General features: G+C 57.8%; 1 protein-coding gene across 1 annotated transcript in view; it reads right to left on the bottom strand.

Moving 5' to 3' along the window:
* FAM20C (FAM20C golgi associated secretory pathway kinase) overlaps window positions 1-8,665 on the bottom strand; it is a 48,871-nt gene extending 40,206 nt beyond the window's left edge. The window contains exons 1-2 of the mRNA XM_039225956.1: window positions 6,939-8,665; window positions 4,881-5,059 (exon numbers count right to left, since the gene is read on the bottom strand). Coding sequence (XP_039081887.1) covers window positions 4,881-5,059; window positions 6,939-7,546 — 787 coding nt within the window. The 5' untranslated portion in view covers window positions 7,547-8,665. The remainder of the gene's footprint in view (window positions 1-4,880; window positions 5,060-6,938) is intronic.
* Window positions 8,666-15,346: the final 6,681 nt, after the last annotated feature.

The following is a 15,346-nucleotide window of genomic DNA, read 5'->3' as shown; positions in this document are numbered from 1 at the left end:
TTTGGGCATGAGGGGCACGGACCCTCAGAGAGCAGCGTGGCGCATGTCCACTTGGCCTTCACTGCTGACCACCCTGGTGCCGGCATCGAGGGGGCTGCTCTGAGCGAGGAACTGGAAGAGGCCGTGAGGCGCTGGGTCCTCTCATCCCACTTGCCGTGATGTCTTGGCAGGACTCTACCTGACTTGTGCCCCCCAGGGTGTTTGAGCTGTAACTTCCCCCAGCCTAGACTGCTGTGTATACCATGTTCTTCAAGACCGCTCACTTCTATTTTGATAATTAAATTTACTTCAGAGAGAAAGCCCAGCACAGCCCCAGTGGGAACCCAGCACCCTCCCTGGAATGGGAAGGAACACAATAGGAATACAGGCCTGTGGGACTCTGCAGCCCCAGCTGTTGTCTCTGCTCAGAAGAAGGCAGGTGCCCAGGGGCACTTGGTGGGCTTTTGTTCTTGATCTTGGACCAGACAGCTGGAAGAAAAACCTAGGAGGGGCTCAGCTATATCACCTTCTCGGGGGTGCTGCCTGTAATCATCCTTGAGGGAGGGGCTGTGTCCTTCCTCCCCAATGACCTAAGGTGCCTCCTGCTGATGGAGCCTTGTCACTTGTCAGTTTACAGGCTGGAGAGCCAGCACCTGGAGTCTGGGCCCCAAGTGGCCCCCGGGCGGGAGGGGGACTATGGCCTCTTTGAGGCTGGAACTGCCTTCCTGAGGAGCTGGCCTCTGACCAATTAGACAGGGCAGCCTCCAGGAGACCCCAGAGCAGTTGCCCACCCTGGGCAGCCCCAGCCTCAGCCTTTGTTCCTGGAAGCTTGCTGGCCCATTAGCCCCTGATCCAGCTAGATCAGTTAGCGCCCAGCACTTCATTCTTCGTTCAGAGACCGACCACGGTGGTCGACCGCGTCCTAACCTGGATGGAGCAGCAGTGGTGTCTTCCAGCCGGAGGCTGCCTGGATCCTCTCACACCGGTGTGACTTCTTTTCCTTTTTAAGCAATTCCAAGTACAGAGCAGTTAATTGTGTCATTTATTCTTTGCATCCATAATTGTGCACGATAGCGATTTAATTATCACCGGCCCGAGCCGAAGGCGCTGCATGCCTGATTTCAAGCTGAATAGAGGTAGATAACGTCCCAAACCTCTTTAAAGGCCGCGAACGGCCGTTACCAAGCAGCCAGGAGCCCGGCTATAAATAAATGTCTGTCGGCCATAGCAGCTGTACTGAAGGCCACATGTGCTTCATGAAGTGGATCGAGCGGTTCTGAACGGGGGCGATTCGATGGAGCCATTCTGAGAAGAAGGTCTGCAAGCTTGCAGGAACAGTGTTTCCGGGATTTGATAACACGGTGCACAACTTGAAGATGAAAGGGGCCGATGTGGCCAGATGGCTAAAGGGACAGAGCTCTGAGCCCGGAACAGGGATGCTCGAGCTCCACCTCACGGGGAGGGAAAGGAGGGGGGGAAGGTTTCCTGTTTGCAGAAGTGGCTTCAGAGGTGGGGTGGATCTCCAGCTCTTTACACTTAGACTCTCCTGTACACTGCCAGTGTGAGTCAATGTGATTTCTACATCTTTCTCCCATTTCATGTTCAGGAGGGTGGCATTGCTGCACCTTGACCCTGAGGCAGGCTTGGGCTCCAGTAAAGAGGCGCCATCTAGGGTTCCCCCACAAGACCCTCAAAGGCTGTGCCCAACTCCGGGTCATAGCAGTGACAGGCACAGCAGACAGCTCCTACCTAGGGCCTCCATTTACAAATCTACCCAGCTGGCTCCCCTAAGCCACGGGCCCAGCCAGGGGCTAACGTCTCAAGCAGCTGGGTTTTTAACCAAAACATCCAACTGGACATGGGGGCAGACGCCACCCAGCAAGCGTGCATCTTTGAGGGAGCTCACCTGGAAGCTCACCACGGCAGCAGGGAGTGTGGGGCCAAGCGTCGGCTGAGGCCCTCCACTAGTTTGTCCAGCACAGGCTTCTCTGGGCAAGGAGGCTCTGGTCTGCTCCTGGATGCTGCCCTGACACACACACCTGCCTGCAGAGACTCCTTCGCCTCTATTTTTACATCTTTCTCTTATTTGCTCCTTGAAGTGTCTCGGCAACCCCACAATACAGGTTTCATAGGGCCATGCCACTCATCAAACATCTCAGATGATAGAAGGCGCAAATAAAATGCATCCATCCCACCTTAGGTGGCGGCCCAGATAGGCCTGGGCAGAACCCCGTAGTTAAACACACTCTTCCTTCCTCAGAGGAACACACGAATATTCACTCCAAAGGAGAATAATAAGGGCTCACAGACAGACTTGTGAGTTTAGGTTTTGCCCCCATGTAAGTTCAGGTTGAGTCAGGTTCTGCTGTTGAACAGGTTACGCTTGGATTTCAGATTTGCAAATGGAGGGTCTAGGTCATAACCATCTTTATGTTCCACACGAGAACCCAAAGTGCTAGAGATTAATCTGCTAGGCCAGGCTCACGCCAGGCGCCAGGGACATCAATCAGCCTTCCAGCACCGGCCAGGTCCTGCACAGTGAGGGAGAAGGACCTGCGAGGCCAGAGTCGTCTGGGAGGGAGTGATATCATCACAGACAGCCCACCAGAGACAGATGGGCAAGAAATCACCCCCTCCCCCGCCTCTTTTACACCACCATGCATGGGCCAAACTGGACCCTGGGATGAGATCCCCAGCCACGGGCTCGGTCCACCATGGACAGGCAACTTAGCCACCGCTGCCCAGGGCAGACCAAAAGTGGGTGGGAGATGCCTCAAGGCCAGGCCCTTGGGGGGACAGAGAGAGCAGGGTGTCTAGGGTAGGCAATGTGCCCGAGAGCCCCAGAGGCCTGTCTTCTGCCTGAGCTGCTCCCTGAGCTGCTGGGCCCTGTCCTCTGCATGGCATGGGTGTCCAAAGAGGCTGGAGGCTGTCTTCCCTGAAGGCTATGGTGAGCCTGGCCAGCCACAGGAGTCCCAGCAGCCCTCCCTGCGCCCCAGACCCTGCACTTGGGGGTGGTGGCCCTGCAAGCACGTGATGTTAACATTTGCACACTCGCTCACAAGCATCGTCTTATTAGAACAAATGCAATGTACCTGGGCAGGCACAAGCCCATTTGACAGATGGGGAAACTGAGGCAGAGAACGGCACCAAGGACAGCAGCAGAGCAGGCTCTTTTCACATAGTCTTCTCTAAAACCATTTGCAATTTAAAATGTTATTCTTTTCCCGGAAAGCCCAGCCCTCCCTGCGCCCTTCTGTGACATCGTGGATGCTTCATCTCAGCCTCAGGTCAGACCTCTTCATAGAGGGTCCTCTGTGCCTCTCCTTCCAGATGGATGCCTCCTCCTTTCTAAACTCTCCTCCTAGATTTTGTGTGAATAGTGTTCAAAGCATGTGTCCTTTCTCATAGTGTGTCCGTTCCCTGGCCTCCCTGAGCCTCTCAGGTCTTCTGTGTGGCGGAATCTTGTTGGGGTCCATTCATCCTCAACCCACTACCCAGGAAGGGGCCTGGAGTTCAGGAGGTGCCCAAGAACATCTGCTGAATGGGCTAGTGAGTTGGTCAGTGCCCTGGATACTTCTTTAATGGCCTCGTCTCCTTTCAGGAGTGAAAAGGGCACCCTAGCTGTGGCTTTCTATGGCACAATTCTTGTCATGCACACAGCCGCCTTCCCAGCCCCACCTAAAGCATCTGACGCCTGCAAGAGGCAGGAGGGAGGCTTGGCGTCCCATGGGGACAGCTGGGGCAAGGCTGGGGTCTGGGGAGGTGCTCAGACCCCTCCTGCACAGCCAGCTAAGAAAGGAAGACGCCAGCTCATTCCTGCCAGCTCTTCTTCACAAGGCTGAGCAACCTAGCATGCGTCAAGGCAAGTGTCCAGCAGACAGCTTGGTACCAGACAGAGAGAACAGAAACAGCCCCTAAAGACCCCTGCAAAACCCACTTGCCAGCCCATCTCCCCTGTGTCAGAAGCTGGACAGAGTCCCAGGGCACTGGGACCCTTTCAGCATCGCGGCTACTTGGGAAAATACCAGAAAACTGTGTCAGAGAACTGCCTGACACTGTGAGGGCAGGGAGCCTACACTCATGTTACCCCCGACTGGCCTCCCTCCACGCCTTCCTGGCCATGGTACCTAGGCAGGCTCCTGGCAGCTTCCACCGAAGGGCCTCAGCCCATCCCTCACTGCCTCCTCAAGGCACCCCTGAGCTGTCACTGCCACCAGTGACTAACGGGAACAATCACAGACAATTGCCTACAGGCCTGAGAACAATGGCACCCAACCTCCATCATCAGAAACTGCCGCTGACACATTTTCCTGAAGTCAGTCATCAGATGCCCCTTTTTGTCTGACTCAGCAGATCCCAAAATACTCAGAGATGTTGCCTCTGAATTACGAAGTGCACGGGCCTCCACCCCAGACAGTGTCAAGCCCTGGTCACTCCTCAGGCACAGGACAAGGCAGGGGCACCTGGCAGAGCTCTGATGCCGAGCTGATCCAAAAGCACCAGCCTGTGAGTTCTGCACTGTGTCTCCCTCCTGTGCTGGGGGAGGTGCCCCTGCCACCAGGGGGCGTGCCCTTCTTTACCCCTGGAGGGGAAACCTGAAGTCTGGAAAGTGCTCCTCCGGAGGACCTCCGCCTTCACGTGGGGAAGCAGAATGCAACAGCAAAGCTGTAAGGCACCCCTCCCTCCCTCGCTAGACTTGTCACAGTGCCGGCACACACAGTGGACGGCAGCCCCCGGCCGCTGACGGCCTGGAAGGCATCCCTCCCCTCCCAGAAGGTGCCTCATAAATCATCTCAGGAGGTGATGCTCCGGCAAGGGCCGATGGCTTCCCAGCTCTCCTGCGGGGAAGAAGCAGCCCCAGCCCACCTGCCCCAATGGAAGAGCACAGTGAGGGCACCTACCGACGCTGGTGATTTTCTGGGCACTGAGGTCACGCAGCAGGGCTTCGATTGCTGGGTTATGTCTCGAGTATAGCTCATACCGGTTGATACCGATGTGGAACTTTAGCCAGTTGGGGTACGAGTCCACTGCTGCCTCCCCAGTGGGCAAGAATTCTTCGTTTTCAGTGCCTTCACGGGGCCTGCAGAAAATGAAGGTGACCAGAGTCGGCAGGGAAAGAATGGAGGGGTGAGGTCCGGATGAATAAGGGGGAGCTGGTGCCAAGGCCAAGGTTTTAGACTTTGGATCCAAACAAATGCTGATTTACTCAAAGGTGCCTCTGCTCAGACAGGACCCTGTGGTGTCCGCACTTTTTCTGTGGCTGTTCTTCTACTAACTAATAACATATCCAAAGACCGTAATTCCTACTTACCCTCCGGAGGCACCCAGACAGCTATAACTAAATCAAGACCAAGCCCGTAACATCAGCACCAGGCCCTGCCTCCTCTGTCCTGGGGTCACCACAACAGCCCAACCAGCGTGATGTCAGCTTGGGGTGTGAGGGGCCATCAACTCCTCCCGGGAGCAGGCAAGCAAGCCACCTTTGACCGCGAACTGTGTGCACATGTGGACACACCTCTGGTCAGGAATCTTCCCTGGGCACTGTCTTTTGGTTCCAACAGCCAGGGGTAGAAATGATGCAAGAAGCTAAATTTGATTTTAACGAGAGCAGTCTTGGGTGGGGAGAGAGGAAAGAAGCAAGCACTCACTTCAGCTGAGGCCCAAGATGAGGACCTGCCACCCACATGGCCCATCCTAAGGTCTCTGGAGTCAGGGGGCCAGGCTGGCAGAGGACAGAGACTGTTGCTGGGCTGGAGGGAAAATGGGACTTCTCGTAGCTCTAACTCACCCACAAATAGGGCCCTTGTGGCCCCAAGTCCTGTCCCACGGGGGCAGCATCACTGGCCATCGGCTCTGGGCTCTGTCTCTCCTGTGAAGAGCTCCAGGTCTGGGCCACTGCTCTGATTCTCAAGTTTCTGAGCATTTCCTTGAACTTGGCCAGCAGTCAAAGCTCAAAGGCCACCGAACACCTTGGTGTATTTAGACAGAAAAGCCTAGGCCTGGTCAAATTTCAGAGTAGAAAGGATTTTTATGAGATGTTTTGGAAACCTGGCCTTTCCCCTGCGTTGCTTGGGTAACCCTCTTGCAGGCAGGTATTTCTTGGCTGCTAGTTAATATTTCACTTCTCTGGGTTGCAGCATCTCCTTGTTCTGACCCGTGTGGCTGAGGAGGGCCTGGGGGGAAGCGTTGACACCAGGACGGTTTAAAGAAACGCTCCTGGGATGCTTCTCACCTTTTATAAAGCTGTCACCCAACACAGCTGGCCCTGTTCCAAGGGAGGCTGCTGTCTGCGCCCTGGCTGGGAGAGCCCCTTTGTTCCACCTCATTGGGGCCAGCACGCCCCTCTGCTAATTTTGTTCTCGGCGACTGACTCACAGGGCTCATTAGGCTTCTGCAGACTTTCCTGATGTGCCCACCAGAGAAATGTTGCCCGGTGTCTGGAAGCCTGATGGCCAGCAGCTCCCCAGGGAAGGGTTAGGGGCAGGCTCCCCTCTCATTCAGTCTCTTGCCGACGCATGCATGCATTGCTGGACTCAGTGTCCGGAGCCCGTGACCAGGACCTTGCAGGTCAGCACTGCTCTCCTGTGAAGGCAGCACTGACCCTCCCTTGGCCCCACAGGGAACCACCCCCAAGCCCCCCAGAGGCCCATCTCAAGGAGGCAGTCATTCTGGAGACAAAGCAGTGCCCTGAACAAGAGGCAGTGAGCTGCCGGACCCCCAAAGCTCCCTTGAAGGGGGGGCCTCTGCCATGAGGGTCCACACCCTCTGGTTCCTGACCCTCTAGGCCTTTTTACACAATGCCTGGGAGGTGCAAGGCCTTTCCTGGGAAGGGGAGCCCGGACTGAAGGCTGGTTGAGGGGTCAGGTCCTACCAGCACCCCTAGCGAGCTGACCCCCCCCCCCCCCCCCCCCCCCCCCCCCCCCCCCCCCCCCCCCCCCCCCCCCCCCCGCCTCACTCACCAGTCAGGATTCTCAGCTGCCGCCTTGGGATTGAACCTGATGTCGCTGTTCACGTTGAAGAGGACGTCGTCCTCCGTTAGCGGTGGAATGGCCATCTGGTAGAGTGGGTGTTCAAACAGTCTAGCCAGGAGAGAGCTGTCCCCGCTGGGGCTAGGGGGTGGCACCGACCGACGGGGCCCGGGGTCTCGGAGCAGCGGTCGGTTCGCAGCGTCTCGAGGACGGGGGCCACCGCGATCCTGCCCCTGCAGGGCTCCTTCGGCCGGTTCGGCTGCAGCCGGCAGTTTCTCCAGCGAGTGGGATGTGAGGTTGGAGGAAGGGTCGGAGCTAAAGTCCTGCAGGATACGCAGCGTGTGTTTGTTAGGCCAGCCCGCGTCTCCAGCCGCGGAGGCGGCGGCTGGGAGCTCCCCAGGGCGGCCCCGCGCCTTCGCCCAGCCAGGCGCCGCCGCCTCGCCCGCGGGTTGCGCGCACGAGCAGCCGGGCTCCCCCGAGGGCCGCACGGCGCGCCGCTCCAGCTTGGGCAGCAAGTCCAACACGATGTGCAGCGCGCAGGCTACCAGGAACACCATCAGGATAAGCACGCGGAACCTACGAACCAGGATCATCTTCATGGCCGCGCGGCCTGGGACTCCGGGCGCCCTCCCGGAGCGCGCTCCGCCCGTGCCCCAGCTAGTCTTGGTTTGGCACGAACAAAGTGCCGCGGCGCGGGTCAACGTCCATCTGGCGTCGGACAGCTACCAGCTCCAGGGCTGTCCCCTGGCCCGCACCACGTGCGGGGCGCCCACTGCCCAAGCGCCCGCTCGCCGGGCCATCTCGGGGCCGTCCCCACTCTCCTGTCTGGAGTGGCCGCGCCCTTAGCGGCCGGGCCCAGCGGCCCTCTTCCGCGGAGCTGGGGGCGCAGCCGGGTGAGGCCCCGGGCACGCAGCGACCGGCGTGGGGTCTCTGCGCTCATCAGGCGCGCAGGAGCCCGACGCTACGGCCCATGTAGGCCAAAGGGGCGGTGGCCTGGGGGCGGCGGTTGAGACTGCGCGGCGCAGTCCCCTCAGCAGTTCCGTGGGCCGCGCTAGGCGCCGGGCAGGGCAGCCGGAGAAGGGGCAGTTCCTTCGGGCAGGGTTCGTCTCTGCCGCTGCCGCCCGGAGGCGGGGACCTGAAGGCCAAGCAGGGCGCAAGGACGCGGGGACCAGTTGGGGACGGGCACCGGGTTGGGGGGCGCACAGAGCGGCCGGAGAGGTCCCCGGGCAGGTGTAGCGGCCGTCCCCGGAGCGCAGCGCCCGCGCGGCCGAGCCTCTCGGCGCCCCGCGCCCGGGCCGGCAGATATCCGAGAACCGTGGAGCCGCCCCCCGCGTCAGCGCCCGCAGATTGGCGGAGACGCAGCCCCGAGAGTCACGGCCAGGCCCGAGCCGACTCCGCTCTCTTTCTCCTTTCTCCTCCCATCGGCCGCGCCCCGCGCTGCCTCTGCAGCTCCGGGCCCGCTAAGGAGAGGGCGCCTTCTTCCCGCGGTTGCCGAGAGCAGATGGAGAGACCGAAAGACGCAGGCCGGAGGGCGCGGGCGCGGCGCGCTGGCTCCTGTCGCCTGGGGGGCGCGCGCCGGCGCTGTCGCTGGGGATCCTCAGGCCGGGCTGCGGCTCCCAGGGACCTCCGCCCGCCCCGGGCGGGACGCCGCCAGCTGCAGCCTCCCGGCTCCTCCCCAGATGAGCGGAGGGCCAGAGTCCAGGCCAAGTCCCTCCCCGGAGCCGCTGGGCGTCTGCGCCGCCGGATGAGCTCCCTGCCGGGCGGCGACCTTGTGCTCCTCCTCCCCCCGCCCCCGCCTCGGGCGGTGCCCGTGGGCCCCGCTGCTGGCGAAAGGAGATGAAGGGGCGAAGGGGCGCCGCGGCTGTAGAGACAAGAGGAGATGGGTATTTGGCCAAAATAGCAAATACGGGGTGGGGGTGGAGGGATGCCAGAGCCGCGCGGAGGCTCCTGCACCGGGCTGGGGCCCTACCCCAGGGGCTCCACCCCACCCCAAGGGGACACGCCTGCGCCTTAACTCTGGTGGCACTGGCGCCCCCCAGCTAAGATTTGCTTGGCATTGAGAGGTACCTGGTGTTTGCGGAGGCCGCACCTCCTTCGCTGCTTGTGTGTGTGTGTGCCTGTGTGTCAGTGTGTCTTTTGCTTCACTAGATGCGTGAAATCAGCCACCCGTATCCAGACGTGGCGCTTCTACATGACCTCTTCCGGGCCCACACAACTCTGGGTCCCCAGCCCCCAATAGGGGATATTAATTTGAATGTCAGTCTAAAGTCCTGGTGAGAAGGGTAATGACCCTGGCCGGGGAAGGCGGTCCAGACACATCCACCACGAAGGAAACAGGCCGTGCCCTCAAGGCACTGTAAATTCTCAGCCTCGCTGGCAGGACTGAGAAGGGAAGCAGTCTCTATGGGGGCCTTAGGAGGGAGCCCCTGCCTTCCCATCCACTTGCCTGCCCTCTCTGGACTTCAGTTTTCCCTTCTGTGCATTCGGGCTACTTCATCCCTCAGACTCGTCATTGAATCTCTGTCTGGCTCAGTGCCTAGCATGTAGTGGGTGCCCACTGTATAATTGCTGATGAGGCAGAGGAATCCCAGCCCAACTGATCAGTGCAGTAAGGGTCTCTGAGACCATTTGAAATAAGTGAAAGGCAGCTCAGCCCTTTCGGAGGTGGAGCTGGAGGTTAGAGGGGACTAGGTGTGAAGGTGACTCTCACCTGGAGCTGGAACTCCCCCTCCCTCCCACACCGACTGCACCATTTGTGTGCAGGAGAGGGAAGGGCTGGGGCGAGGTTCCCTACAGAGGCCTAGGAGATGATGTCTTCGTGGAGATTGGTGAGAAAGCCCCTGCCCTTTGCCGCTGGAGGGGTTGGGGTGGAGCAAGAGCTTGAGCCCCACAATGTTTCCCCAGGCCTTGGGCTTCTACAGCCTCTGGCCCCTCGCCCTTCCCTGGTCAGCATCCTCAGAGTGCCGTGGGGTGGCTCGCCCCCATGACCCATAGTCATCATGTAGGGGGGCCTCACAAGGGCTCGCAGTGCACTTATTTTCACGTCTCCCCCCCACCCCACCCGAATTCTCTTGGGAGCTGAGGTGTTATTTGGACTCCTGCTCACCACTGGATGGCTCCCTCGTGTACTTCTTGGTTCGTCTCAACCATCACCTTGAAGAAGTGTTGTCGTACTGTCCACATGGTTTCGAAGCACCCCCACCCATTTCCACAGTGTCCCACCCTCTGTGTTCCTAACAGCAGCCACCACTATCTGAAGACAACTCTCCTGTTCTTGTTTATGGCCTGTCTTCCCTCAAATGCACAGGTTCCATTACACAGGCGCCTCCCATGATACCTCGTTCATGCTCTGCCCTGGTGTGGAGCAGGTACTCAGAGCAGACCAAAGCCATCGTCCAACTTGGGTTAAGGCCGAGGTGTACACGTAAAACAGCCTTTGAGAACAGAGCACACACCACAGGGGACAGAGCATGAAAACCCTTGGCCAGATTTTTCTGCCTGTTCCTCTATACATCGGGCATTCTGGGTGACGTGAGGGCTGTTTGTACAGGGTGGCTGGGGACCACCAACCTCCCTTTCTGAGCAGCGAGAGTGCCTGTGCACTGAGCTCTGGGCTGTCTGAGGATGCCTGAGCTGGTACGGCCCCCAGGGCACCATCCAAGGATATCAGCCAGGAAGGCCCTGCAGGGGTGAGGGGAGGGCGATGGGCTGCAGTTGTGGGGATGACGAGGTCTGGGCCAGCAGAAAAAGGAGGTGCCCAGTGTATTGGGCAGGGAGGGGCTTTCCAGGCAGAGAGGGAGCAAGCAGCCTGGGCACAGATCTCTGGGATTCTTCGTGGCTGGGTCTCTCGGGATAGGAGGCCCAGGGAGGCTCCACCAGCTCTTACGGGCTTGGGGCAGCCTAGAAGTCTGCCCAGACTCCCCCACTAGCAAGTCACTCCTCAGTCTTGGTCAAAGCACACAGGAGGTGAGCCTTGTGCCCTGAACCTCCCCTGGGTGCGTGAAGCCGCCAGCTGGCCTGGCTGAAGGGCCACTGTTAGCAGTGTAGGAAGGGCATGAAGGTGACTGGAGGGTGAGGGATGGGGTAGGTGCGGAGGGGCCAGCACAGCAGTCGTCTGGGAAGTGGGCCTCCCCACAAGGATGGGGGTTGGGAAGGGACTTCGGGGTGTGTGTGATGAGCTGAGGAGGAAGAACTTCCGGAGAAAGACTCTCCTGGGAGCTGCAGGCTCTTCAGCAGAGGATGACGGGTTCTCCTGGCCAAATGGCTGGGGAATATTCCAGGAGGGCCTAGGAGGGAGGCCCAGAGGGACCCACCCACTAGGCCCTGGCACCTATTCTTCTCGGATCCTTCGATGTTTTCCTAAGGATTACTCATCCGGGACCCACCAGGGAGGCTCCTGGGGTTGTTTACTATAGGCCAGCCTCGGCCACAGGCTATTCTGGGAGCTGGAGGTGGGCGGGTCATGGTCACCACTGGGCACCTGTGTCCAGGCGCCATGGGCTGTGCAGCTCTAACCCTTGTCTGGGGGAACTGGACTCAGTGGGCAGGGGTGGTGGGGTAGGGGGCCTGGGCCTGTGGGACTTACACAGGGAGGTGCCACCAGCAGGAGCAACACCCCCACAGGAGAAGCTGAGTTGACACCAGGGTCCTCTGTGCCGGGCAGAGGGAAGGGAAGCGTTCAGTGGATAAGGGGGGGACTCTGGCCCATTCCTTCCCCAGCTGCATGGTCACAGCCTGAGGGGTCTTTGGAAAACAGGGCATCTTTGTTTTAATTTAAAGCAACAGGTCAAGAAGCCAAAAATGAACAAAGAAAACAAGAAAAGAGTATGAGTTTATTTTGTCCATTGTGGATTGTGCAAATACATGATTTATATTCTACCACACATGGAATGGCCATAAAAACTGTCCGTCTGTTGACCATAAGGAAAATGTCAAGAAATTGCAAAGGCATGTGCAGTCAGCTCACTGGGCGTATGTAAGTACCACACACACATTCATACAAAAGCATATGCATATATGATCTGCAGTCTGTTCATGGAACACAATGCAGTTTAGTAAGAACAAGATCTATGCTTTACAAATGTTCCTACCTGGAAATTAATACCACAAATAAAAACACTCATGTATATAATTTGGGGGTCATGAAGGAGATCAGAAGGGAAATTGCATGCTGTTTAAAAATGAGCGTGAGTGAGAACAGCACCTGTTGAAACCTGCAGGATGCCACCACACACATTCTGCAGGATGCCACCACACACCACAAGGGTGGGCAGAGGGGGCCTGGGGAGGTGACCACATTCCTAGAACTCTATAACGACCAAACATCCCTGCCCTGAGCTTTCCGTCTAGGAAACTTAAAGAAGAGCGATAAGGAAAAGCCCAAATGAAGAGTAAACCAAAAGCAAACGCAGCAGAGAGAGATTAGTGCCAAAGGTGGCTAATAAGATGGGAAAGGCCAGTGGGACAGCCCGTGTGTTGTGAGAGCCAAGCAAGGGACAGAAAGGGGTGCAGAGGAGAGTCCTGAGGTGAGGCTCAGAGCTGGGAGTGGGGCAGGCTTTATAGTCCCCAAAGCAATGGGGCCATGCAATACCAGCCTGATGGCACGAACAAAATAGGCACTTTAAAGGAAAGTTCCAATGAAGCTCTGAACAATGGGGCTAGACCCATCATATAGGAGAAGTTGAAGGGCTGTCAGATATTCATCCCTCTACACAGAAGTCAAGCCCGTTTTGCCTGACCTTGATCAGACCTTCGAGGAGTAGGTGTTATGGAAATTGCTCCAACATGGAGGGAAGGAATGGAAAGTCCCTGGTCATTTAGGGACTCCTGCGCTCTGATGTCCTCCAGATGAGGCCATACCACCTCCAAGCAGCGATCACTCTGTTCACTTCACAGATGAAGGAGAAAATCCTCTGATCCCTTGGTAGGTGCTGAAAATCCACTTTGTAAAATTCAACACTTAGTGGTGTTAAAAAATCTCAGCCAACCACGAAGAGTAGGAAATTGGCTCTTTCCAACTGGGGCACCCACGGGAAACTTCAGCTCCTTCCCACTCACCAGAGGTTTGTTACAAACACTGCTCAAATGAGGAAGAGCTTTGGAAACACACATGTGGCCATGTCCTCATGGGCTTGGAACTTTCCAGGGTTCCTTTCCCCCCCGTCCTCCTGCTCAGGCCCTGATATCCAGATCACTAAGGATATCCCTGGCCCTTTCTCAGCCCCTCTTACCTCCACTGCTCCGTCTGCCACCGTCCCAGGCTGGTCCGATTGCCCGGCTCCTGCTCCTGGGGGCGTGGTCTCAGTCCCAGGACCCCCGTCTCCGCGCACCTCTGGTCCTTTTCGGTCCCACTAGATATCATTGGTGCACTGGCACCCCGACACCCACGTCTGCAGAACTACTGCCCAACTGGCACTTTGCCCTTGGGTGACATGAAAATCTCATCCCCCCCCCCCATACTCCTAGTCAAATATTTGCCTGCAACAAACGATCGTGGAATCATCCTGGACATAAGTCTTCTTAACGCAGTTTTCAACACATGTTGAAACACTCACCACCTCCTCTGCTGAGTGAAGTTGCCACCGATGGCCTGGACTGTGGGGACAGCCTGTTCCCTGGTCTCCTGGCTTCCATCCTTGCCCTGCCCACCTGGCCCCCACTGCATGCTGCACTTGGCATCAGAGTGAGCCTATTAAGACAAACAGAATAGGTCAATTTTCTGCTCAGAGCCCTTCAGTTGCTCTCCATCCAAAGTGCTGGCCATGGGCTGCAAGACCATCAAGAACCTATCTCCTCCCCACCTTGTTGACTTGTACTCCTCTCTCCTTTACTTCCTAGGCAAGCAGGCACCCACCCCAGGGCCTTTGCATGTGCTGTTGAAGGACTATTTGCCCAGACATCCGCAGGCTTCTCGACCCCCCCTCACCCTGCTTCCTTGTTCTGTCACTGCCTCTTGTCATTTCTGTGGGGACTGAATTTTCATTTCCATGCCACATATTTAGTCACATCACTAAATGTTCCCCCACTTAGGAAGGAGCCTGGTCACCACTCTTGGCCCGGTATGGCCAGAGGCAAGCTTCCCACCACCATCTCCAGAAGGATGGAGCCTGTCTCAGGACCTTGATGACACTGTGTCTGCACTTCATCATGAGGAAAGTGAGCTGGCAGTCGTAATGCTACATGATAAAGTGATGCTCTGGAATTTACCATAACCACACTTTGCCTGCTGGGAAATAGAGCCAGTGTAGACCTTCATGGGACAGAAGCAGGGAGCGTGGTGGTAGCTGCACGGACGGCTGGGCCACAGTCTGGCACTCAGTGTGTGGGTTTTAAAAACCAGTCACTGGAGCATTGCCGCTTCTGGGTACGAGGAGCGCTCACTGACCGTTCACCTAGCTGCCCTCAGCAGAGTAAATCGGTGACGGGGAAGCAAAAAGCAGCTGTGATTCCTAATCATTGGGCACAACCACTGTCAGGGGATCAGTCTGAGACGGTGCCTCCCAGGAAGGAAGCAAGTTCAAGCGCAGGCCATGGCCCAGGGCTCTTTCGCCGGCTCTGTGGAAGAGCATACATTCGAGGCCCCAGAAGATTCTCATGGTGTGTCACCCTCTGGTCATGGAAAGCACGCTTAGTGACCAGTGGGATGCTAGCTAATTCATGGAAAATTCCCAGAGTCCACAATGGGAGCCCCTGATGATGGTAAGGAGGGAGGACGTGTTTGAGGATCTTCTCAGAGTCTGTTGGGAAGAGTTCAGTGGGTCAACAGGGCTGGAACCAGGCTGGTGTCTGCTCGGGCCAAAGCAGCCCCTGTTCCCAGAGGTTGCCTTCTTTCTGCTGTGCTCTCTCTCTTTCTTCTCCTGAGGCCCAGGGAGAAACTCGCCATCCTGGTGAGCGTTATTCCCCCAGGTGACTGGCTCCTGCCTCTGCAGCAGGCTGGGACCCCACTTGCCTCGTCACCTGGCATGCCCATGATGCTCAGCCTGGGGTGGGAGGGGGCGAGCGGGGAGTAAAGCTTACCCAAACCTGTCCCCTTCTGAGGCTGTTTGCCCAGCACCTGCTGCATGCCGGCCCCTCTGCTGGAGGTTCAAGGGAGAGAAGGAATGAACCAGGTGGGGCCCTGTCACATAATCCTGTCACCTGGAACTCATGCCAAGAAGACACTTACAGCAATGACTGAACTTTGAAGCCAGCAGATTACAATGACTTGAAACATTTCAAAAAATGGCCAGGGCCTCTGCTTCCTGACCCCTCGGTAGGGTCCTGCAAAGGCAGGACCTAACAGGAAGGGGTCAGAGGCACTCAGGTCTCCTCCCTGTCTGGGAGGCTGTTCCAGCCTGGGGACCTGCTGGGAAGAGCCCAGGGACACAGCCCTCCCAGCCTCAGGGGTGGGAGAGGGGCCC

Source organism: Hyaena hyaena, unplaced genomic scaffold, assembly GCF_003009895.1.
Source record: "Hyaena hyaena isolate Hyena2069 unplaced genomic scaffold, ASM300989v1 scaffold_20, whole genome shotgun sequence".
Taxonomy (NCBI): Eukaryota; Metazoa; Chordata; class Mammalia; order Carnivora; family Hyaenidae; genus Hyaena; species Hyaena hyaena.
Note: the sequence above shows the minus strand (reverse complement) of the source record. Positions and strands in the feature narration are given on the sequence as shown.